Consider the following 25,279-nt stretch of genomic DNA (forward strand, 5'->3'; position numbering starts at 1 on the left):
ACTATTCTTCATTTATCTTTGAGCACTTACCTTAGAAAAGAAAAAAAGAAAACATACTCGCTTACATTACAGAAGTCTTCCAGCTCAGAAGGAAACACAGACAACACACTTGTCCATATCTAGTTGACCAACTTTTTCAGAGCTTTACTTTTAAAAGTACTTTTTAAAATTATTATTATTTTAATTTTGTTGTTGTATTTGAAGTTGTCTCTTTCTCTGTTGCATTAAAATGTCATCCTGATTGAAAGATTCCTCCTTGGTTTTTCATTAATTCAGCTAACCATGAGAAAAAAGTCACTTTTGAAATTAGTTGTCTTTTCCATACATGTTAGCTGCATGATTTTCTCCTTTTTGCTCAAGTATTCCAGAAGGCCTTTCCTTCTTACCTGACACCTAGAGTTCACTAGAAAATTCCAAACAATTTGTCTTCAAGTGCAATTGTTCAGACTTGTTTCAATATCTGCAACAGTCAAACTGAAAATATTAACACATCAAATTTGCTAAAAAAACTATCCAACCTTTCGTTGTATTGTAGAACTCCAGAGTTCAGGAAATTTACATAGGCCTTATTTTCAAGGGCGCAAATGTGGAACTCCAATTTTCATTTCTTTAAAATTGCCTGCTGAGAGCAAGGGTTTCCTCAAAATTGGCAGATAATAGTATAAACAAGGAAGAACTCGTCCAAGCTGTGAATGTGGAGGGCCACGACTACTGTGATCACAAGATAATACAGAATGCAGAAACTCAAAAAAGTACGACCAAAAGCCACCACGGATGAATATGTAACTCCTGACTGAGGTCAAACTGAAAGGAAGTACATGGAAAGAAACCAGAGGAACAGGCTATACAAAAGGGATAGAGGTGCATTGCTTAAACACAGAGGCATGTAGTTATAAAAGCTGAAGTTCAACTAATGCTGAAATTACAAGGGATGTGAAGGACACAAGAAGGGCTCCTGTAAATACACTGGCAACAACTGGAAGGTTAAGGAAAACATAGGCCTACTGCACGATGGGACCGGGAACCTAGCGACGAAGGACATAGAAAAGGTTCAGGTTCTCAATGTTGATTTTTTGCCTTAATCTTTGCTGCCTTCTGTCCTCCCATTTCCTAGTAGCAGCATCTGTGAGAATGCATTTCACACTGTAGAGAAGGACACGAGCAGGGAACGCTTGAGCCATAGGGCATGTACAAGTCCATGGGACAACATCGATCCAACACTGCTACAGGTATCAGCTGACACCTTTGTGAGCCTGTTCCTTAACATGTCTGAAGGGTCATGGTGATCTTGGAAGGTTCCTGTTGACTAGAAAACGGAAAATATCACATCTATTTTCAAGATGGACAAGAAGGAAGATTCAGATAACTACAGGCCACTCATCTTCAGCTCACTCTCTGGGAAGGTTATGAAGCAAATCTTCCTGGAAGCTACTCCCAAGCACAAGAACAAGTAGGTGATGGAGAACAGACAGCACCAACTTACCAAGGGCAAACGATGCCCAATTAACCTGGAAGCTTTCAACAGAGTGATCACTGCCTGCGTGGGTAAGGTGCAGGGGAGGGAAAGCAGTGCAGAGTCTTTATGAAGCAAGGCCTTTGGCAGAGTCACCCATACCATCCCTAGAGCCAAAACAGTGAGATGTATGAGCTGGATACGGGGCAAGCTGGTGGAAAACTGGCCAGACTGCCAGGTTCAAAGGACAGCGATCGGCAACACAAAGTCCAATGGGCAGTGACATCTCTCGGGTGTCACTGCAAATACTGTTTAACATCTTCCTTAATGACCAGGACGGGTGCATACCGCACACTCAACAAATTTGGATATTACACCAAATTGGGAAGAGCACTGGAGGGCAGGGCTGCAATTCAGAGGCAATTTCAGCAGGCTAGAAAAATAAGCTGACAGGAACTTCAAGAAGTTCAAAGACAAAATGCAAAATCCTCCATCTGGTATGGAATAGCCTCATGCAGTCACAGAGGCTCAGAGCTAATTGGCTAGAAAATAACTCTGCTGAAAAGGATCAGGCCATCCCGATCAATAATAATTGAACACGAGTCATCGTGCCCTTGCAGTAAAAGCCAACCCCTATCACTGGTTGCCATACTAGCAAGGGAAAGTAGCCAGTAGGCAAAAGAATGACCTCCCCTCTGCTGGAGGACTGTGCCAATGCTCTGAGTTCCCCGTTACGACTGAAGCATCGACATACCGAAGCAAACCAGTGGAGAGCCACCAATACGGACAGGAGCCTGGAGCCTTGTTGTATGAGGAAAGGTTGAAAGATGGGTTAAAACCATCTTTAGAAAAGGCATGGGAAATGGAGGACAGGACACTTGATATTGGTGTTTTCTACTAGCTAAGGGAAGCTGCAGAGAAGATGAAGACTGACTCATCTCAGCAGTACACAGCAGAACAATGAAAAACAATGGACACAGGCTGGAATGCAGAAAATATGAAATTGGTAAGGAAAGCATTTTAAAATAATACAAAAAAATAATAAGCATGGTCAAGCACTAGCACAGGCTGTCCAGGAGCCTGTGGAGTCTCCATCCTTGGAGGAATTCAGAACTTGGCAAGTCCCTGAGCAACCTGCTTGGAGCAGAATGTGGTTGGACCACAGAACTCTACAGAGTCCCTTCCAACCTACCTGATTCTGTTCTAAATCACCACAAACTGTCAATCTGCATGTCTAAATGTTAGTTAACAGAATAAAAAGAGTCACTGTAACATGCCTAAATGTGTTTATTTTAAGTTAATTTAGACATTTCTGTGGTATAACCTACGTTGCTTTCACTGTTGGTACCACTACCTTAATCTACCAACTGCTAAGCATCAAAAGCAGCACAGAACAGTGATCTTTAATACATGATTTTGCTCCAACTCACGGTGGCTACCTTTAAAATTAATTAAATTTCATGAACCTTAAAAATATAGTTTGGGCTAATTTAAAGAGCCTCAAAAGTCAGATGGACAATGGCAACCTAGCAACCTCTTGACCCAGGTGACCTGACTTCAGCAGATTAAAGCAGCGCTTCTACCAACACAGCCACAGAACCACTAGGAGGATACAATTTATGGGGCTGACAGAGATGTGGGAAGGGAAACTGGGGTAAGAAAACTTAAGAGTTCAATTTACTTTGAACAGCAGACTTCTGAAGCAGTCAAAGAACATTTTAAATACTGTCTGAAATAGCGATGCTCTTTTCTACTTTGTCAGTTGCAAATAAAAACAACATGAAGACTAACATTGAAGTAAAACGGACTTTGAAATCTAGGTGCCAGTGAAGTTGGACAGCGTTTGTAAATATTTCAAGAATGCCACATTCTAAATACTAAGGCATTATACTCAAAACTAGGACTTTTCCATTTTTCTGGGGTGTTTGTATAAAAGTTGGAACCACAAGAACAAAAATGGGAAAAAACAGAGACATTTCCAGACACTCAGACAAAAGTCAAAGAGATTTTGTGGGAAGAACCAACTGTTGTAATCCTCTTCCAAATACAAACCAAGATACCAACAGAATCTATATCACATTGTACGTCTACTCAATGGACTATAGCATCACTATATCACAGCAAAACCAGTTAAGACTTTCTTCCACTAAACTAATTGTTCCTATGGTCTTAGGAAACTGGAAGTACTAAGTCTTAATTAGTTTATTTAGATGTAATCATAACTTTATCATCAGCAATCAATATTTTGTTATTTCATCATTAAAGCATAAGAATTTTTGGCACCCTGGTGAATTGAAGCTGATCTTTTTCCCTAAACAGTAGTAAGACACTGCGCAGAATGTCTGATGGAACTATCACCAATAAAAATAAATAACACCAACAAAAAACCTTATATGACAATTTATATGAGCCTACAAATAGCTTGCATTTAAGCTCTCTAAGTAACCTGCTCTTACTGACCTAACCCTTACTAAACTGATCCACACTACAAATACAAACGCATAATAGTTTGTTTTCAATTCTTTATATATATTATTTCTGGAGGCATGCTACAAAAAACTGTTTCAGAAATCAGTATTTTGTTTGGGCCTTGTAAGAATGTACTTCTTAGTTCTTTCACTATGAATTTAGGGAATTTAAAGGAAGGGATCATTTTTCAATAAGGTTTAGACAAAGTGTCTTTCCAGTCAGCCATTAATCCAAGTGACTTGACGTGAAAATACAGAAATACCTGACAGAAACTTTAGTTCTACACTGCAGGTCAAAAGTTGTATTGCTCAGGAGCAAATGCATGGGCATAACTTACACAAAGTGTTTTATTCTTCTTTACCAACCAGTCCCCACTTAGAGTGGTCACAGCATTGTCTTACTGGAACAAAAGATGCTCCATTATAATAAACTTATCCATGAAGTTCAATATTTATTACGAATTCTTTAATATCCTCAAGCACCGTATTTCAGGACCTCACAATGAAGTTCATGGAATACAGCCCATTTATCATTACATTTTTTTTCAAGTTTATTTATTTTAATTTGCAGTAAAGGAGAAAAAAGAACACAACTTCACCAAAAATGTGATAGATCTTACACCCACAAGATTTTTATCCTTCCAACTGTGTTGGTTTCTTCAGGGTGTCTAGAAGAACAGCTCTGACTCACAGGTAGAGCTCCTGGTCTTCATGCTGATAGGTACATGTTTTAAATATAACCCATCAAACAGCTTTGAAACTTCATACTCGCTATGCACAGGTACTACCATACGTATTGAACCGGTGTCTGATCATCACCCATACAGCAATGCAACATACCACACAGAAAGCTGGACTAAGCAGCTAGCTCAGGTTCTCTCCAAAACTGCTCTTAGCAAGCAAAAGCTTTGGAGTGCTCTGAGGACAAGTCCTGAGGTGGAGCTGTCAAGCCAGTGATTCACAGCAAACTTGTTCCTGTGATCTAAATAATTGTTCATAACCAGCATGAGCCTGAACAATCCATGCTTACGAATAAGCTGTTGCATGTGTTATTTTTACAGTGTAATGAAATAACAAGCGAATTATACTGATTCTGCTGGTCCTTTAAGCTAAGGAAAATAGAGAAGTAGGGAATAGCATCTTCAGAACTACCAGCTAACCTACCTGGTGAACCAATAGCACTTGTTTTCTACTCTGTAGCATGCTGTTCACTAAACAAACATATCCTTACCAGCACTGGTAACAGTAAGGATTACGGTTGTTACAATGTTCAGCTTATTTCATCTGAAAATAAATAAGCAACTAAGCCAAAAAAGAGCAGAAAATGCTAAAAGCGACAAATACAAACAGAAGAATGAAATGCACGGTTTTCTCAGCTTTCCATTACTGAATGACCTACAAAGACAGATCTAAGTTCATTTTTCAACTATTCATATGAGTAAGGCTCTAAGCTCCACAACAAGTCATAATTTTCCCCCTTGCAACATATCTTTTGCAACATAAGAACAACCTGTTTAAACTTAATAACAGGGCTCTATAGCTTGAGGTATTTTAAACCAGAAGAAAACATCCAACAACTTGTCTCACAACAATCCTCCTTCGCATCTGCCTCCTGCTTACTCTTCGCTGTGGCACAGCCTTGCCACTTCCCCTTTGTTGGCTCTGTGGAAGGGACTCTGGGGCATTCTCTTCACAGAAAGATCCAAAGACCCAGTCCTGGTCTTCCCCTTTCTGAGGCTACGCTCATAGCACGAATTCTTGGAAAACAGCCTATCTCCACTATTGCCACTTTGCTTACAACAGAAGAGTTGCTGTTAAGCTTAACTACGCATCTTCAGAAGGACATTTATGTCATTTCACATCACACGCGCCTTCACTCCGCACAGCAGCTCGTCTCTGAGGACCACAACCACCAATGTACATCAGGAAATGCAGGCACTGCCCTTCCAGTGACTTTGGTCAGCAGGGTTTTCTTTTGGGGAAGCTTGTGGACAGTGCTGCAAACAGTTCATAAAACGGGAAGACCTTCTAGGAAGAATAAAGTTCATTTCCTCAAGATAACTAACCCGTATATTTGCCCGACACCTAACTGGATGAAGACTGGGTGTATCCAGTTTCTGCTATCTGTTCTGTGATTTTTATTGCCCCCAGAAAGTCACAGCTGCCAAGAGGGTCCATACACTGAAATTAATTCCTTTACGTGGCTGACTCTCATTGCATTAATGGCTTTAAAAAAAAAAAAAAGGTAGAATCAAAGGCCTGAAAATAATGCTGGAAGGTAGCTGGCAAATAAGCCCTATGTCGTAAGACAAACCCAAATCACAGACAACTTTGCACAGTTTAACTCTGGGCTACCTCAAGCCAGTGCTTGAGCTTCATACCAGATGCAGTCAATTACTGGAGCCTTACCTGGACAGAGCAAAGGCATGAGTTGACATTGTACCTTATCTAGGAAGTAAGGATATTTCTTAGAACAGGGGAAATCAAGAAAGACAAAATCATCTACCAATACTACTTTTTTATCTACACTTCCTAGGGAATTGATCACAGATTGCAAGCCAGACTGCAGTGATGTCACAATGAGGAGCAATTAGCTTGCATCTGATCTTTTCACTCCCAATGTTCATAAGCAGTTTGACTTTTTTTGGTGATAGAAGAAACTGTGAACAAGATACACAGCCAGACATCATCTGGTGAACAGTGGGCAGATAAACCCACTTTCTCTCATTCTCTCTCCCATTAGTAGAGGGGCTTCAGAAGCTTCAAGAAGAGGGGTAGCACCTGAGGTCCCACAGCTGAAGGTCAAAGAGAAGAAAATTAGCTGTCATCACTATACAAACTGGAGCTTTGTAAACGCTGAATCATCAACTCTTTCTATACTGGAGGTGGACTGACAATACTTTATAATCCGTTCCATCAGACCGCAGAAGTGGAGAGAAAAGGGCATATCGTGACAGTTAAATTAGCACTGTATGGTACATTTAACTACGCTGACTTCTCTCTTAAGATCACTACAGATACATGGCAGCAGTATCCTGAGTGAGTCACTGCCATTGGAAATCTTTAAAGCTGAGAAAGATTATTCATATTTATCCTTTCCAGCCAATTTCTAAACCTTTTACATAATTCCAATCCATATGCGCAAAGAAAGATCCTATAAACTAAGAAATTAAAAATTCCTAGACTTGCATTAATACAAATGCTTTCACCAAGGAAAAAAAAAAAATCAAGATATTTTGGAAAGATTTTACACACCCTGCAACTACGAAATACCAGCTCTTTTCCATTATCTCCCAGATTTCTGCCACAAAGTTTGAAATAGTCAACATACATTACAACGCACATCTTGACAATGCGTTCGTTACCACACCTAACAATAGCATCAATACTAACATAAGTAGTATGTTCCAAGGACAGTCTTAACATCCAAGTAAAATAAAAAAAATCCAAAACAAAAATAAAACCAAGAAGCATATAGCCAAAGGTCTGTGTAAGAAGATGCATGTATTAACTTCCTTCTAGACATATGTGCTGCAGCTATAAGACGTATACCTTTTTTCATCCTGAAGAATCCTGTATTTTAGAGTACAGTGACGTACAGTACCACAAAAAAAAAAAAAGACTAACGACTGTCCTTGCAATTAACTCCCTAGGATTTTTTTAAAACGTGTTTGCAACTTCATTTGGATGTCAAATTATTATTACTATTGTTAAACAGAGGTATGAATAACTAGTGACTAACACTCCTGTTGTTATACAGAACAATGACTAATAATGCAAGGTGTACTCCTATTCAACAGAGACCTTTGTTGTTGTTTTTTTCTATTTTGGAAAAAAAAAAAAAAAGAAGACACACCTCAGTCTAAATAATAACTACAACTACTGCTCAGTTAAGTCTGGCAAAATACAGTGAAAGAGAAAGTCTACCTTATCTAAAGTGGCCCTTTCCATAAAGATTAAGAAGAAAATCCCTGTGAAGTGAAAGTTCACATAAACCACGATCATCCATAACGAAGACATACCATACATCGCCAATGCAAAGCCAACGGGCAAAGGAGGTTTTGAATACACTTAGAACAGTTCATTTAACGCTCTCCTAGGATTTTCTCCATATTGCATAAACTTAACAATACAGTATTTGGAAAAAGTCACTAGTTTTTCCTCCTTGGTTTCTACTTTACAGCTGATAACACTTCATTTCATGCGAACACAATGAACTCACCCCAACACCTGATTGCACCACAGCAATAATAATGATAACATTACTTGTGTCAGGAAATTATAAAGCCAAGTACAAAATGACCCAGCAATGAATAACTCTTCATTCACCTGCATACTCAATTAATTAATTACAGCAAAAATAATTAAAAAATAATAGTTCTCCACAAACAGAAATTCCCAATTTTCAAAATATTTCAACAAGGTAGTAGCTTCAAGAATGTCATCTTACTGCTGGAAGCTTTTGGCTCAAGCACCATCTGTAGCAAAATCAATATGCCTTTCTCTAGTGTAGATTCTGCTATGCTGACAAGAACAACAGCAAGAAATTATGCCAACATCGTCACAAATAATCATCAAGGTACAAATACGGTAAAAATACATTAGTTCTTCTCGTCATCCAAAGGAGAAAAGGACTGAGACATGGTGAGGTAAGCAGATCCATATGATCGTACAAACCCATCATGTATAGATCCATAAAATATATAACAACATTTTAATCAATAATTAATAAAATGAAGCCCTCCCTGAAACATAACAGAAATTATGTTACGTTAATAGGCTGTTTCACAACTGCAGAACACATTTATTCTATTTTCCTTTACCATTTGTGTTTTACACAGGTTTTTTACATTACACCCTGTACTCAGAGGCTCCAGAGGAGATTCCAGTAAGGTCCAAGAGCAGAAGGCACAGCACAAGCACCCGTGGGGTGGCAAGAACTTACTCTCGTTGGGGCAGCGGGAGCCTCTACTGCAGGAAATAAGAGGCAATGGGCCTGTAGCTGCAGAGGGCCTAAAGGTTACCTCAAATAAACGCTGCTTACCTGATTCGTGACCTGAAAAGAGAGCAGAAAACGGAGGGGGGAGGTTAAGAACGCGGTCAGGCCTAAGGGGTAACACCCCCCATGCGCGCACACACACACGCTCCCCACCAGCCCACCACGCACCGCACCACCGCCGGGCCCTGCTGAGCGCCTTCCCCTTCTCCCCACCGCTCCCCCGGCCCGCAGGCAGCCCCCCACGCACCCCCCCGGGTCACTCACGTCGGGGTTGGCCTCGAGGGGCAGCCAACGGTGCGGCTCCATGGCGGCGGGCACGGCCCCTGGCGGCTGACAGCGCCTCACGCCGCCGCGCTCAGCCCGTACCCGGGACCGCGCCACCGGGAGAGGCGGCTCCGGGGGGACCCACAGGGGGAACCGACCCTTTGCTTGTCCTCGCACACGCTCCTCCCGCCTCAGCAGCAGCGGAACAAAGCAGAAAATCCCGTAACGATCGCCTATTTATGTCCGATTGCTCCCGGCCGAGGATGAGCGGAGGATTTTCCCCTCGGTCTTTGCTCGGCTCCCCCACGGCAGTGGGCTCTCCCGGAGAGGCGACGGTCGGTGCCTCGGCCGCCCCGCCCGCCCGTCGGGGCCGGCATGGCGAGTGGCAGTCGCCGGGGGGCGCCGCGGGGCCGCCAAGTTTCAACGGCCCCTTCTTCAACGGCTCCTCACAGCAGCACCTGCAGTAACCGCCCTGTATAAAAATCCGTCATCGCACTGAATAAAAATGGTTTTATTGGAGAAAAGAAGTGTGGAGTTGTTGTTTCTTTAATGATTAAGGTGTAGTGTTTAAATGTTCGCAGAAGCACAGTGATCACGGAATAATAAAGATTAGCAAAATAAAGATTAACTCTTAATAAAGAGTAATAAAGATTAATGAAAAGGTTCAAAGGGAATTGGTTCTATGATGCGCTTATTATAGCAGCAAGTTTCCTCAGAAGACTTCAGTCCTCCTCAGCCTTCAGACTATCAGCAAGGACTCGGGTGGTAAAGTCCCTAAGGGATCCACTAAGAAGTAACAAAACAAATGTTTTCCATTTTCTCTTCTAAAGCTGTGAATCCCCTCATACCTTCCCATCTCAGGATCTCAGGAGCATATACATATCCTGTCTTGACCTTTCAGCTAGGATCAAGCACAGTGTAATATATATATAATACATTTATGTATATCTAATTTAGTGTTATACTTCCTTTCAAATTATCTCAGAAAAGAGCAAAAAGGAAGGAAAGCGTAAAAACAGATTCCCCTGCCCTGGTAGGGCTGCCTGTCCCCTTGCTCTGCATGCACCACATCTCACCCCGTACTCAATACAGGCTTCAACTGGTGTATATATGTGGCTCCTCGCAACTCTGCCCCCAGGCCTTCTCCTAGGGTCTTTGGGCAGCTGTGTAAAGCCACTCTGAGAGGGACAGTCAAAACTGATTTAATTTTCTCTCTCTTTTTTTTTTTTTTTTGGTCCAGAAGTTGTGGGAATGTTGTTTTCTTCAGAGCTGTGGGGTTACTAAAGGGACAAGAGATTTGTTTGCATCATGAGAAGCCTTGCTTTTCTGACAAGCAGGTGAAAAACGAGGAACCAGAGGTTTTATAGGCTTGTTGTTTTTTTTTTTTTTCTTTTTTCATTGGCAGCCTTAAAATTTACTAAATGTCTAACTTTGTACTGACAACTGACAAGAAAAGTGTGGTAATTCTTTACTTCTGTAAAAGAATAGGTTACCTGGTTTGTTACAGGGTGCTTTTACCTGCCTCATGAGCATGCAGCAAACTGTTTTCCATGCATGAATTTGCTTTGTTCAGACTGGTTGCCATCTCCCAACTGCATATATATTTCTGCTCTTAGCCAGGGTACTCACCTCCTGAACCCCTGCCTTCAAGAGAATTGAAGCCCTGTCCATGGGCAGCCTGTGGGAGGCAAGAGGCATATGATGCAAAGGGCTGTAAGAAACAGAAGCGACCACATGAACATTGTCCCTTCACCACACCACATGGGAACTGCTACCTGTTTGTCAATCACAGGATTTTAGTGCTTGCGAAGATTTGGGTGTTTGCAAGAGCAGCTGTACATTTATTTTCTGAAATGGACGTTTGGGGAAGGTTTTTGTGAAGTGTGGGAGCTGGTCCCACAGACCTGTCCAGCCTTCACACAAATGAACAGATGGACTTGGAGCAGTGGTAAGCTGGTGTTGGAGCCACATTTATGCCTGGAGTGAGCAGGCAGTGGGCAGGAAAGAAAGAAACTGCCAGTATACAGGCAAGTCAAGAAGTCCTGTGAGAGATGTTTCTAGCTGCTGTAGAGACAGGAGTACCAAGCTGACAGGAGGCCAAGAAAGGTAGGGACATCACAAAACTGGAGGCCTAAGCACTGGAGAAACACAGCTGTTAACAGAAAGACTTTCTCCCTTCTACCTAAAGAGCTCCTTGAAAAACTTGGTGTAGTTCTTTAGTGAGTGTTGATGTTAATAACAACACCCCATTTTGTAAATGTTACATTTGTGAAATGGAGTAAATTACCTAAAGTAGTTTTTATTTTACCCCCTGTTACTACTAAGCAGGATTACTGTTATTACACGCCTGCATTTGAAGATTCTGTATTGACCTGTAAAGAATACCACAGCATCTCTCTTTAACAATCCAATCTTCTGCTAGCTAATGAGATATGTCTTTGTTTCCATACGAAGTGTATCCTCATATTAGGTTTTCAGTCCTTAGCTAGCTAAAAGATGAGCCGCTACTGTCAGATCACAATCACAGCCTGCATCTGAATTCCTCTGCCACAAAAACCTTCAAAGAACATACTTACAGGAGGCAACAGTTTCTAGAGACACAATTTAATACTAGGGATGGGCAGACTAACTGAAATCATTACATTCTTCACCATCCTGCTGTTCCAAATTCAAAGAACTTGTTAAGATATGTTTGTGGACGATACTGAATTAGGGGACCAACTGCACCCTGGGGTGCATTAAGCACGGCACTGCTAGCTGGTTGAGGGAGGGGATTGTCCTGCTCTGCTCTGTGCTGGTGCAGCCTCACCTTGAGCACTGTGTACAGGTTTGGTCAATATAAAAAGGACATAAAAAACTTAGAGAGTGTCCAAAAGGAGGGCTACAAAGCTGGTGAAGGGTCTGGAGGGCAAGACAGGGGAGTAGCGGCTGAGGTCCCTTGGTTTGTTCAGCCCAGAGCAGAGCAGGCTGAGGGGAGGCCTCATGGCGGCCTGCAGCTCCCTCACGAGGGGAGCGGAGGGGCAGGTGCTGAGCTCTGCTCTCTGGGGACAGCGACAGGACCCGAGGGAACGGCATGGAGCTGGGACAGGGGAGGGTCAGGCTGGGTGTTAGGGAAAGGTTCTGCACCCAGAGGGTGGTCAGGCACTGGGACACTACCCCAAGACAGGGGTCACAGCACTGAGCCTACTGGAGTTCAAGAAGCATTTGGGCAGTGCTCTCAGACATAGGGTCTGATTTTTGGGTGGTCCTGTGTGGAGCCAGGACCCAATTGATGGCCTTTGTGGGTTCCCTCCGATCCAGTACATTCTATGATTCTATCAAAATAACTCCAAAACAACTCAAAATTTCAGCAAATGGTTCAGAATTACTCTATAATTACCAAACCACCAAAACATTCAACTTCACATCTATCTCCACATCTTGGAAAATGAATGAAAGGTAACATAACAAGTATTAGTCATATTGCTAAAGGCACTAGTAAAAGACTTGATGAAAATGTAATATAAAATAATATACAAAGTTCTGTAGATAACATACAAAAGTATGCAGTAGTTACCTAAGTTAAGAACAAAAAGACTGTTGAGTCATGTCCCTCCTATCACAGGCAGATCTTACCCCTATGTACATTGTGTTTTGACAATCATGAGGTCATAGAAACACATATTACTCAAAAACATTTGCACACTTAATTAGATACTTTAAAAGGGAGAGGCCAAGTACCATAAATGTATAAAGTTCATAAACACACATACCATGTTCCACAAGAATTTCCCTTTGCATGAAATATATTCTAAATACTTCTTCTAAAATTCATTTTACTAAAAAAAAAAATTAAAAAAAAATCCAACACATAATTTAAAAGTAGCCAGCACTACTATGTGACTGGTTGCATTTCACTACTTGGTCAGTCTTACTATAGGTGTACTAAAATTGTAGCATTACAATATAGAGGGAAGCCAGAAGTAAAAGTGATTGCTAGAAAAGTCTAAGAATATTTTTTGTTGTTGTTGTTTTTAAAACATGAGACTGGTAAAGGATCAGTGTCATTTCAAGGTTTCAGCTACACCTCAAACTTACTGCATTCAGTATGGAAATTTTATTGAAAAGAGTGGCCTTCCAGTCCCTAAAGGGAGCGTACAGGAAAGCTGAGAAGGGACTCTGTCAGGGAGTGTAGTGATAGGACAAGGGGGAATGGCTTTAAACTAAAAGAAGGTAAGTTTAGATTAGATATAAGGAAGAAATTCTTTATTCTGAGGGTGGTGAGGCACTGGAACAGGTTGCCCAGAGAAGCTATGGATGCCCCATCCCTGCAGGTGTTCAAGGCCAGGCTGGATGGGGCTTTGGGCAACCTGGTCTGGTGGGAGGTGTTCCTGCCCATAGCAGGGAGTTGGAACTGGGTGGCCTTTAGGGTCCCTTCTAACCCAAGCCGTCCTGTGATTGTATGATTCTCACCGCAGTTTTTCAATAAATGGCTATTCTCCCATTGAACCGAAGGCACAACTGACCTCCGCACATCATTCACAACCTGCGGTTTCCTTGCAGGTGCACGACCCGCAGCCCACCCGCCCAAAGCACGGGACACGCACACACCTAACTACGCCCCGCACCCACCCCTACACCACCAGCCTACAACACCCCCCGGTGGCACCCAGCCCCGCCCCGCCCCGCCCCGCCCCGCGCCGCTCGGACAGCGCATGCGCGCTTCCCGCCGGCCAGTAAAAGCCGGGCCGCCAAGCAGCCCCGCCCCTTCCCTCCCGGAGCCAGTCAGGACGGCGCGCGGCGTGTGGCGGAAGCGAGGCCTCGTCGGGAGCGCGGCGCTATGGCCGCTGGCTCTGCCGTGGTGCTGGCGCGGGCCTTGGAGGCGCTCGGTGAGAGGGGGCGCCGGGCTGAGGGAGGCTTGGGGAGCAGGCCGGGGGGCGCCTTCCCGGCTCCTCGGGGCCAGCCGGAGCCTCCCCGGGGCGGCCGAGACCGCCGCCGGCAGCGGGAGCCCAAGGCTGGGAGAGCAGCAGGCCTGCCTGCTGGGTGAATAAATCCGTGACTACCTGTGGTATCTTCAGGGAGATGGGCGACTTGTTATGATGGTGTTCTAAGGGTTTGCTTCTGATCTCAGCTACTTGTGTCTTTCAGATGTTGGCGGTGCGGCAGATAAGATTAGTTTAATACCTCAAGACTTCTTTGCAGAACTAGTAAGTACAGCAGTGAGAGGGATACAGAGGGCTTCTGGTATTCTACGAATCTTGGAAACCTTTTTATTTAAGCTCTTCTACTTCCTTTTGTGTGTGTTGCAAAGCAAAGGTTACATATGTGTAGCATAGATTTATGTGGCTCATGAAATAAACTATTCCTGCCAAGAGCAGTGAGATTGCTTAAAATTTGTGTTTATCACAGAAGACTTTTAAGGATATATTGTTCTTTCTCATCTTAATCAGATGCTAGTCTAGCTAGCTTTACATTCAGCTCCTGTGTGTCATAAAGCTCTGTACTTGGGCAGGATGGCTATTGAACTAAATGGTGCGTTAAAGAACAGCAAATGAGGTAGTATCTAAAAACTTTGAGCTTATTTGCTTTTCTTGGTTTGATATAATTTCAATATCAGTCACTTGCATGACTGTTTTTCCCTTTGCATTTAAAGCCTCATCTTATTGTCCATTTTTGTATTAACCAATTTTCATTTTTGTTGTAATCTCCAAATATTGAAACTTGCTTTGTCTTGTATATTGAAATACGTATTTAAAATGTTTTCAAATTTATTTTCTTCTCAGTGTGAGCAAATAATTCAACATCTGAACCATAAGATCCCAGGTGTAAATACAGTTGAACTGTGTCGGGTAAGTTTGGATATTAGCACTTAGAAGCAATTATAATTGCTCTGTATGTTGTACAGGATACATTTCACAATTCAATTTATTTGTATATGTATTTATGTGTAGAGTCTTTTGTTCCTGTGTAAATTATTATTACATGTAATGATTTGATCATCCTGTTTTAGAGGCTGCGGACATCTGGAATTGAGATCAGTGTCGGTGAGCTGGCAAAAATAACTAATGTTGTTTCCTTTTTGTTTAGGTAAGTACAAAATAACATCAAAGGTGGGTATAAAATGAACTGATTTGTGGAAAGGGCTTAGTTTGTGTTCTTAAGGTTAAAAAAAAGTGTATTAACTGCATACATGGACTCAGTAGTGGAAAAACAGATGAAATTGTTCTTAGAAGCTGTCTGCAAGTTTTGGAACTACTGGCAAAATAAAAGAGAAAGTTAATGGCAGTTTTAAAGCTGTCAGCTAGGCCTTTTTTTCTGTTTTATTGATGCCCCTGGGATTAGAAGGAGGGGTTCTGCGTGAGCAAACCTAGGGTAGTTTTTTACTTGCTCTTTTTTGACCTATTTCCATGGGGAGAATTGAGTGGCACTTTTTGTTGCTCTTCCTCTGGACTTGCTGCTGTTTCAGTCGGGGGTTCATTGCATCATTTGACTCCTGTTATGATGAATTATAACATTGCTTAGAGGTCCTTACATGGCCCTTGGTGGTGCTTAAATTGCCTCTCCTAAATGTTTAATTAAACTGCCTCATTTCTAAAGTAATAATACTGTTTAATAGTCTTAACTGCACTATACACACATCTGTCACTGAATTGTGTTCTTTTTTCACTTTCAACAGCACTCAGAGGCTGTGATTATTTTTTTGTTGCGTAAGCCCAGCAAAGCTTGGTTTCTGCATATTAAGACATGTTAAAAATCAAGTGGTGTTGTTTTTCACGTGGATACAGAAGTCATCTTCCCAGAGGAGTAAAATATTCTGCATTTAAAAAGAAAAAGAAAAAAACACAACACAATATGTCAATTATTTTGAAGTGCATAGAAACATAAAGCTGAAAAAAATGCCTATTTGGGGTGAAGTGAGGAACTTTATTGAATTCTTGGAGGATGAAACTGATGTGATGTTCTTTGGATATACCTGTAGCACAGCAGCCAGAAACAATATCTCTACAGAGGACCTTGTCACTACAGTGGGCAATGCAGTCAGCACGCTGCCTAAACATGCTGTGCAAGTTATTCGTCATGTGTGGAATGAGCACAGCAAATCTGTCAGCGTGTCAGAAGACGTAGGAAACATGGCCACAGTGGGGCAGGTAACTAACAAAACACAATTGAACAAACCATTTCCAGAAATGTCAGTGCTTCATTGTGTGCATTGTAGTGTCAAGAATGTGATGGTATCTTAGCTGCCGAAAGGTCTTCTGGGTTTGTGTTGCTGGAAGTCTAGCCAGACAGAAAAAGCATGTACAAAGGTCATCTAAAGCCTAAACTTTCTAATATTACTGCTTGGATGGTAAATAAGGATTTCATAGCTTTTTAAAAATTGTTTCATAGTATTATTAGGGAAGGTAAGTCAGTATGACAGACAATTTAACTGTTTTCAGTGTTATTTGAGTTGTTCTTTAGAGTCAATAGCACCAGCACATCAATGTGTTATTCTTTATCTCCCTTAAATTTACACTATCGTGAAACTTTGCCAGTTTCCAACATCTCTTAAACTTCTTGAAAAAATAAGAATGCATCTGCATTTCTAGTTTTTGTTCCTAACACCAACAGTTAAAGAGTACAGAATAAGATGATGGAAAAAAAGTCTGAAGCTGGATCATAAGCTTCTAAAGGCTCATTTCACTTCTTTGTTCCAGTTCTGCCTAGCATAAAGGGGTAAAAATACCTAACTTGTATTTATGATGAGCTTTATCTAAAACAGTTATAAATACCTTTTTTCCCCGTTATTGCTACTGTAAACTTTTTGTATACTGACTAGTTTTTTCATATTCATTTGATTTAGATAAAGAGAACATAACAAAACCATGAATGATAAACAAGCCAGTTGAACTCTGGGACTTAAGCTATTACCAGAACTTCTTGAATATTAACAGTACTTTAATAAGCAAAACAGATTAAGTGAAATAAGTTATTGGGTATTTTTCAGTCCCCTTCTGCTTTTAATAGAAATGGCAGAAGACTGTTTTCAGAATAATATTTGACGTGTATTTGTTTCACATATAGATATGGGCTCTGAATGTCCTATATTATCTGTAAAAACATCTGTCCAACAGTATAGCCAACAGTATAGCAATGGTAGGCTAGGTCTCTTCCTTTAATACTGTTTCCAATAATTTTCTTCTCTACAGTTTGTAGATATTAAATGGAAGCTTGGAGTTGCAATGAGCTCTGACACCTGCAGGTCTCTGAAGTATCCTTATGTTACAGTGACGCTAAAAGTGGCAGACCCTTCAGGACAAATAACGGACAAAACTTTTGAAATGACAATCCCACAGTTCAAGGTCTGTAATCCTGTGTCATTTGATTCAGTCTCTTCAGAGCAACAGTGACATTGTTGTGAAGAAGCAAATGTGTACTTTGCCTACATGTAAATAAGCATTACACTAGTATGATAATTTAAAAATGAATTACTAAATAATTGTTTAAAAGACTGAAAATAAATATTTAGTTCTACAACTCTTATTCTAAAATGTTAATTTAGCAGCAATTACTCTGTCACGATTTATCTTAGCTGAAATGACAAATCTAAAAGTTTTTTTCTTATCGCTCTGCCTTACTAGAAACTGGGAATATTCTGAATCTATGAAACTGTTCACTAGCCTCAAAATCTAAAACTTGGGTTATGCCTGGCCTTTGCTAATGATAAAGAATGGAGGTCAATTTCCCTTGTCACTGTTGGCTCTTAATTGTTGTGCCTTCATCTATGAACTTGTGTAACTTGGTTTAATTTAATTATTTAACAAATATGGCACTTCTGGTGTCATTCTCTGTTTAGAGGGCCAATGCATCATGTAGAATATTTTTCAGGCTTACAGGTGAAAAAAATGCTGGGAGTTGAATAGGAAGGAATTTGAGAAGGATATTCTGAATCCTTGAGTGTTCTGCAATCTTGTATTACATCTGGCTGAAACCTATTTTTAATTAGCTGTTAACTAATGTAAGGGATGCTGTATGTGACAAGTATGGGTTATTTCAGCTGGGATTAGAAGCATTTGCATGAGAGATTTTTAGTTTTTCTTCTGTGGTGTGACAGCGACTTTGGTGTGTTTTTGTCTTTCCCCATGTCATCCTTTCCTGTTAATAAGCAAAGGCATGCAAATAAGTCACCAACTGCGTAGATTTAATAGTGAATGTGCCCAAATTCCAACCAACCCCCAAAAAGAAATGCAGAAACTTCCAGTTCAACATGCAAATTCTATCGGGAGGGAAGAAGCAAACAATGGATTGTGATTTTTGTCTGTTGTGCTAGTTTGAACAACAGTTCAAATTTTTCTTTGTGCAACTGAAATTTATCTTAATTCTTCCTTTCCAGAACTTCTTCAGACAGTTCAAGGAAATGGCAGCTGTTCTTGAAACAGTTTGAACAGAATTCTTTTATTTGCACTACAGTTTCTGGCAGACTTGTATCAAGTAAGCTTTCTGTTCTGCAAAAGGAACAAGTGCCATTGTTCAGCAAGGTATGCATGCTTGTCCTTTCGGCAGGTATCAGCAGCATCATACATTTTTTGGCAGCGTTATCCTTGCATTGCTGTGAAGATTTCTTTGCTTTTGAATACTTGAAGCCAGCTCTACAGCATTTGTAAAACTGGTCAGCTTTCTTAATCGTCTTAAACAAAAGATCAGGATGTGTACAGAGAGAAGAGTCACTATAGACTTTCTACTATCCAAAAGAAAGTACATTTAAGAAACAAGATGTCTAGCTCTGGAGTGCAGGAAGACATGAAAATCTTAATTTGACTAAGGAGATACTGAAAGAAGTGTAAATACCATGATAAGTTTTCTCTGTAGAACTGAGATGGGCTTGGAATCAATGAGATCATTAACTAAAAGTATAGAGTATATAAAATCACAACATAAGTGTACTTATTCCTGAAAAGTAGCAATGTCATGTAGTTAGTTGCAGGTATTTGCAGACCAGGCTTCCAGTTGTCTTTCAACTGGAACATGTATTTGTCTTAACAGCTTGGTTATTTTTAAATATTTCTCACCACCCAGACTTCTGAAAACTGAGTTAACTTATAAAACCTCTCTGGAGATCTAAGCTTCATCTTCTGAAATGAAGACTGGTGCTAGTTTTAAATATAGAAAGAAAGGCTAACTTAATTCAAAAGCATTTTAATATATTTTTGCCTTTCTATTTAATCCAACTCTAATCTGTGTCACTCTGTTTTGATTAGCAATTTCCCTTCTAATTAAATTAGAATATTGATGTAGTTGTCTCACTCTGTGCTCTGAACTAAAAAAGATCGAGAGGAAACTTGAAAGCTCAGGCTGGTGTGTTAGCCAAGAAGATCAGAAAAATTAGTGTACTGAAAGTCAGCAAGATTTCTGTGCTTGCTGTATTGTGTGGCAGGAATCTTCTGGACGGTGTTGCTCTCTTGTTCTCACAGTGTCCTAACCAGTCAAATTTTGGCTTGGATTCTGAAGGAGAATGGGGACGTTTTCAAAGGGGAGTGTCAACTCTGGTGTGCTATAATGCTCTTTTTCATTTCATTTTTTTGTTGAGCTTTACTAAACAAAACCCAAACTACAAATGGGGTGAAATAAGAACACTACTGTTGCATTGCAGGACCTGATGATGATGTAGTAGAGCGGAAAGTCTGAAGAGAGAATTCGTAATAAGCAGGCTGAAATTTGTTTTAACTTCAGGATGGTAGAGACCAAGAACCAGTTCTGTTGGTGCAGATCCTCAAGTGATTTCAGGCCCCCTTAAGTGAGAATACCTGCCTTTCTGATCCATATAAAATTTTTATTAACTTTTTTTAGAAGCTGGCTGGAAGTCATTGATGCAAGTCTTGCCTGCCTTTGTCTCATGAAAAATAAGACTGCAATGCATTGTGCTCAAAGCATACTGCACTCCTTTGAATATAGTAGGAGTTTTTCTCTTTATAAGTATTATAATACATAAAAACAGTAATTGGTGTTTCTTAGAACCCAATTAAGTGAAAGTCATCTTTAAAAAATAAATAAAAACAGTAAAAAGTCTTGGCTGTTGATCTGGACAATACTTCCTCTGTGCTGCTGTTGTCAGAGGTGTTTCCTTTAAGGCTGGGGGGAGCAGAATGCTGTTTTCTGGGCCCCTCTCAATGGGTTGTCACAAAAGGGTCTGAAGAAAACATTTCCCATTTGCCTTTTCCCTTGTCTTTCCCCAAGGGCCTGGGGATGAATGTGGTGCAAAAAAAACCGTCTGTGTGGACAAGTGAGCAGCTGATATTTTTACTACTATTATATTTTTCTTGATTTGTAGAAGTTGGAGTGTAAGACTGATATGACTGGAAAACTGTCGTGCTTTGGCCTAGTGAGTTAATTGGTTTTCATCATTGTAAGAATTCCAGAAAAAATACTTTTTTTGGTAAAGCTGGAGCATACAAGTACTTCAGTTCTTCATATAGCTGGAAATATTTGTGCCTTTGTTGGAACTGGATGGAAAAGATTTAGTTAATCATGTCTTAAGTTCTAAAAACAGCAAATTAGTAAACCCTGGAAGGTAATGAAGAAATGTTTTGTTACCATATTTGTTTGGACCATATCCAGGAGGAAAAAGTTAGCAGCCTCAGAAGGGTATAACTGTTACATTTTGTCAAGTTGAATATTCTAGAAATACTAAGGAATGTTTTTTGAGGTGTCACTGAACTCTAGCAGGTGGTAAAGCTGGCTGGAAGTTGCCTAGGTATGTGTGCAGCACAACACTGAGACTTCTTAGAGGTGTTTATGGACATCTAGGAGATGTGATTAAAAGTTGGCTGTGTACGCAAGCTGTGAGGCTTGTCCTGATCACTGTCACTAGGAAGTCCTATACTGTATAATGGAAGAACTACATACTTTATGTAAAAAAAAAACAAAAAACAAAATCAAACCGAAACAGTTTGCAGGGTAGCAATATTAATGTTTCAACAAGCTGTTGAATTGTTTGGTATGTGCAGAATCCAGATCTTTTCAAAGAGAATCGGGAGTTCCTTGTGTGTTCCTAATTGCCCTCGTTGATTGATACAAAGTTGTATAACATGATATTTTTGTAAGTTCACCAGCAGTCATTAAACATACAGGTAACAAAGATGAAGATGGTCTGTGTTTTGTTTTAAGCCTACTGCGTGGAAGTCTCTCGTAAATACTGTAATGGGTAAAGTTCAGAATTAGACTATGCCTAAACTTTTCCTTACTAGAATGGGATGAGGTTCAGACAAATGCAGTCCTTCTCTGAGATAGGGTAACAAAGGGATAATGGCAGGCTGCTAGGAATATTTATATTGATTACAGGTAGACAGAATGCTGTATCGAGTCTGGAAAAGAAGACATGATATTAATGAATCTTTGTAAGAAATTGCAAGTAGTTTTCTTAAGCTTATTTAGGACACAACTATACCATTTCTATCTTCAACATTTGCATAGAACAGGGCAAGAGAAAGGAAAAGGGAAGAAAAGGTATTACACAGTAAACAAGGCCAAGGGAATGAATAATGAAGGAATCTCCTGGCAACATCTGTATGTCTTCATTGCATGGCTTTTATTTTTTGTGAATTAGCTTCAAACACACCAGTCCCCTTGCAGAATGGTACTTCATATAAAAATGGAAAAAAGGCTCACAAAGAATGCATAAATGGTTCCTGTGCACTAATGGGGTATATATTTAGCTGCATGTTTTGGCCTGGTCATGGCCAAAGGAAAAAACATGTCCCTGTTACTTTGTTCTTGCTTCCACAGAATTGTTCTGCCTTTCTAATCATTTTTAGAAGTATGTAACTTTTTGTTCACTGTGAACCTGTCCCCTTCTCTGTTTAAAAAACTTTTGTTTCCAAGCTTTTTCACTTTGTTTGAACACCTGAAGTTGTGTTAGCTTTGAACCACTAAAAATGAAAATATGGAGAGGAGTTTGGTGGAGAGGAGGAACTGCGCTTCTTCCTGCTTGCTATCTTCTCTATTGTATTTGAATGTTTTATTCCTCTCTTAGCCTGAGTATGGTGAGGGCAGTTTCCAGTCCTTTGCAGAGGCACACAGGGTTATTCTGCTTAGCCTTTGTGGGTACCAGAATAATGTTAAAAGGTGCCTGAGTCATTTAACCTACCTGCAGAGAAAAACACCTTGTCTTCCAAGAATTTTTGCAGCAGGGTGAGGGACTTAAAATTCAACAGCCTCTATCCAGTACCCTGGGGTTGATTTGCCCTGTTTTTTTTTTCTTTTCATAGTGGCACTCATTTCACAAATATCTTATGACTCTAGGTGGGGCTGCTAGCTCAATGGCCATTCACTTGGTTTAGGAAGCTGGGTCTGTGTGTGTCAGCACATGATACAGTAAATGCCTAGAGCTGGGTTTAGCGTGCATGGTGTGCTGCCATAGTGTTCCCTTCCTGATGCCTGTAGGAGGCTCAGTCACCTCAGAAACCACTGAATTTGTTTGTCACCATGCTCTTTGGGCTGCATGTTTACTTCTGGTTCTGCCACATAGCACTGTCAATGCATATTCTTCCAGTTTTTCTTTTAGCGCTGGAGTTGCCCATAGGAAGCAACTAGAGGGACGATGCTTGGCACTTGGTGTGCCCAATCCTGGCTGCTTAGACTGTTTTAAAGACTTTCCTGGGCGAATGTGGAGAAGTGACCTGCCACTTGAACCGAGTTACTGTACTCCATCCCAGCTGGTCCCAGTGCACTGGGATATGCCTCATAATTATTGATGACTTTGTGTTATTGAGAAAGTAATGAAGGTGAGGTAGTTGATCTTCTTGGAGATGGCTGATATTAGTGGTTCTAGGCTTTCTCTTCCCTGAGCCATCTTTTTCTCCTATGACTGATTATGTTCCTCCTGGCTTACAAGTGAGAATCTTTTCGGCTGGCTAGGTGTAAGGTACTGTAGTTTCCAAATACTCTTAGTGTTTACATTGCAAAGTATCCTTATATTTATAAATTGGAATTTTCAGTTTCAATTTTATACCTCACACACTTAACTTTGAAACAGTAAACTTTAATATTCATGTTTAAAAAAGGAAAATTCTATTACTTGATGTAATAAATGTTCGTGCTAAAGTTTTTAAGAGGAATGTGGCATAGCGTTGGTCACCAGGTGGCACTGCTACAGGCAGTCTTGCTACACAGTAATCCTCTGAGCATATCTGATAATGGGATAGCAAGTCCAGGTTTTCTTCTGCGCGTAGCCTGTACCTGCGCTGTATGTGTTTATAATTTCCATGCTACTTTTTACATTGTAGGGAAATAGTGTAGCTTTTTTTCCAATTATTAGAAAGATGAATGTAAAGATTTCCAGTGACACAAACAAAATTCAGCTTCTGAAGTGTAACATTATATACCATACATTGTATATTTGCAGTAGCTTAAAACAGTAATTTTCAAATATATTGTCACTTCTGCATTATGAGTTGCTCTTTAAATAGTATCATGTTATCTTTCTACTAGGGTCTGTTATAGGTTTATATATTTTTCCCTATATACATATATCTTATGTTTTTCTAGTTCAATATCTTGTTCATAGTGTTCATAGAATAAGCACTGGCATTTCCCTGTCCTAGATTTTCATGCATTTTAACCACTCTAACATTGTCCTTTTGATATTTGGTTTTGCAGCCTGCTCTTAAGTATCTTTATGCTATATTGATTACACTCACTATATTCCTCAGCTACTCTAAGTGACCCCATTGCTTAATTCCCCTTTGAAGTACCTCTGAATCTGAAAGACAATGTTCTGATGTTCTCAGTACTACTGAAGGTGCTAGAACTGTTTACCATTAAATGGGCCAGAATTTCATCACTTCTGTGTCTTAGGCAGGTTACAGGAATTTTTTCCTATTTAAAAAAAAAGACTTCATTTAAGAACTAAGCCAAATCAAAGCAATACAGGCTTCCTACCCCCATGATGCTACTGAACTGGCAAGTACTGAATGCTGCAGCCACACATGAAGCTTGAAGAAGGGTGTTGAAGTTTACATTTAAAATGAGGGATGGAAACGTGCCTCACGTGAATCACTGGTGTGCAGCACAGTCCTGCTTCTCACAGTTGGGAATGTTAGAAGAATAGAGATGCTCAGCAGTTGACAGAGTCAAGACAACAGATGTCAATTTACCTATGCGAGAGTCAAGGAAGATGAAAAAGAGGATTAAGGGGCTCCCATCTGTACTTTTTTTTTCCTTTTGGCAGCTATACTGCACTATTCTTGGTATTGTCGGGACTACAAGTGCCCTGTAGTTCATGGTACTTTCTCTCACCAGACATACAGCTGAATTGTGAAGTTGCACTAAGGAAGTACAGTGCAGAAATGGTGGTACAGTGTTGAAGTCTTAAGTGTATTTGCATTTGCCTCTTGAACAAATAAAATTTGTGACCTTTGAAACTGAAGTACTCTTGCCTTCCAAAGCATCTCTTTTCTTTATTGTTTCTGTACTCTACTACACATCTGTTGGCCTTTCTAGCCTGTAGTGTATCCTTCATTGTAATATATTTGTGGAATACTGTCAAGGAGTTCCTTTTAGCTTTGACACAAAAATGACAAGAAATCCTGTCTTTCCATCTCTGGAGAGCTGAAGGTAACCAGGATCCCTTCCAAATTACAAAAAAGTAGAGTTAGTGGGCATGTTCTGGGAGAGAAGTCAGCTCCACCAGCAGCTGCAGTAGTTCATCATTTTTTCCTCTATGTATATTACTGCAGTGGTCAGGGAGTAGTAGGGAAGTAAATATATCCTTTATGTAAAAGAAATAAGTGGGAATATGGAAGTTCTTGTTGCAGAAGTTGTTCTGTCTTCTGCAATAACTAGCTTTGCGACTGGCCTGAGCTGCTAACAGCCACTGAATCAGCTCAACAACAGGGATTTTAGAATTTGATCTGATGCTGATTTTTTGAGGGGGATGTAAACCTTAAAGGGGAAAAAAAGGCAAACAACTGCTAGTGGTTCCACTTGGAAAGCTGCTGTGGTTACATGTAAGTACACACATGAGATTAGCGGGAAGTCAGAGGAATAACTAGATTGTACTTGGTCTGTATTACATAAAGAAACTCTGCAGAGAAACCTCACTGTAATAAGCATGTTATGCTTTAAATATTGCATTAAAAA

General features: G+C 40.4%; 2 protein-coding genes across 2 annotated transcripts in view; one reads left to right on the top strand and one right to left on the bottom strand.

Moving 5' to 3' along the window:
* Positions 1-9,331, bottom strand: part of UCHL3 (ubiquitin C-terminal hydrolase L3) — a 43,050-nt gene extending 33,719 nt beyond the window's left edge. Inside the window, exons 1-2 of the mRNA XM_040540214.1 lie at positions 9,185-9,331; positions 8,966-8,977 (exon numbers count right to left, since the gene is read on the bottom strand). Coding sequence (XP_040396148.1) covers positions 8,966-8,977; positions 9,185-9,226 — 54 coding nt within the window. The 5' untranslated portion in view covers positions 9,227-9,331. The remainder of the gene's footprint in view (positions 1-8,965; positions 8,978-9,184) is intronic.
* A 4,566-nt stretch (positions 9,332-13,897) lies between these two features.
* Positions 13,898-21,278, top strand: COMMD6 (COMM domain containing 6). Its single transcript, XM_040540272.1, has 7 exons — positions 13,898-14,052; positions 14,312-14,370; positions 14,947-15,012; positions 15,174-15,250; positions 16,143-16,311; positions 17,353-17,505; positions 18,537-21,278. The coding sequence occupies exons 1-7, from the start codon at positions 14,004-14,006 to the stop codon at positions 18,585-18,587; spliced, it is 624 nt and encodes a 207-aa protein (XP_040396206.1). The 5' UTR covers positions 13,898-14,003; the 3' UTR covers positions 18,588-21,278.
* The last annotated feature ends 4,001 nt before the right edge of the window (positions 21,279-25,279 follow it).

The sequence above is a fragment of the Cygnus olor genome, chromosome 1, assembly GCF_009769625.2.
Source record: "Cygnus olor isolate bCygOlo1 chromosome 1, bCygOlo1.pri.v2, whole genome shotgun sequence".
NCBI classification, from domain to species: Eukaryota; Metazoa; Chordata; class Aves; order Anseriformes; family Anatidae; genus Cygnus; species Cygnus olor.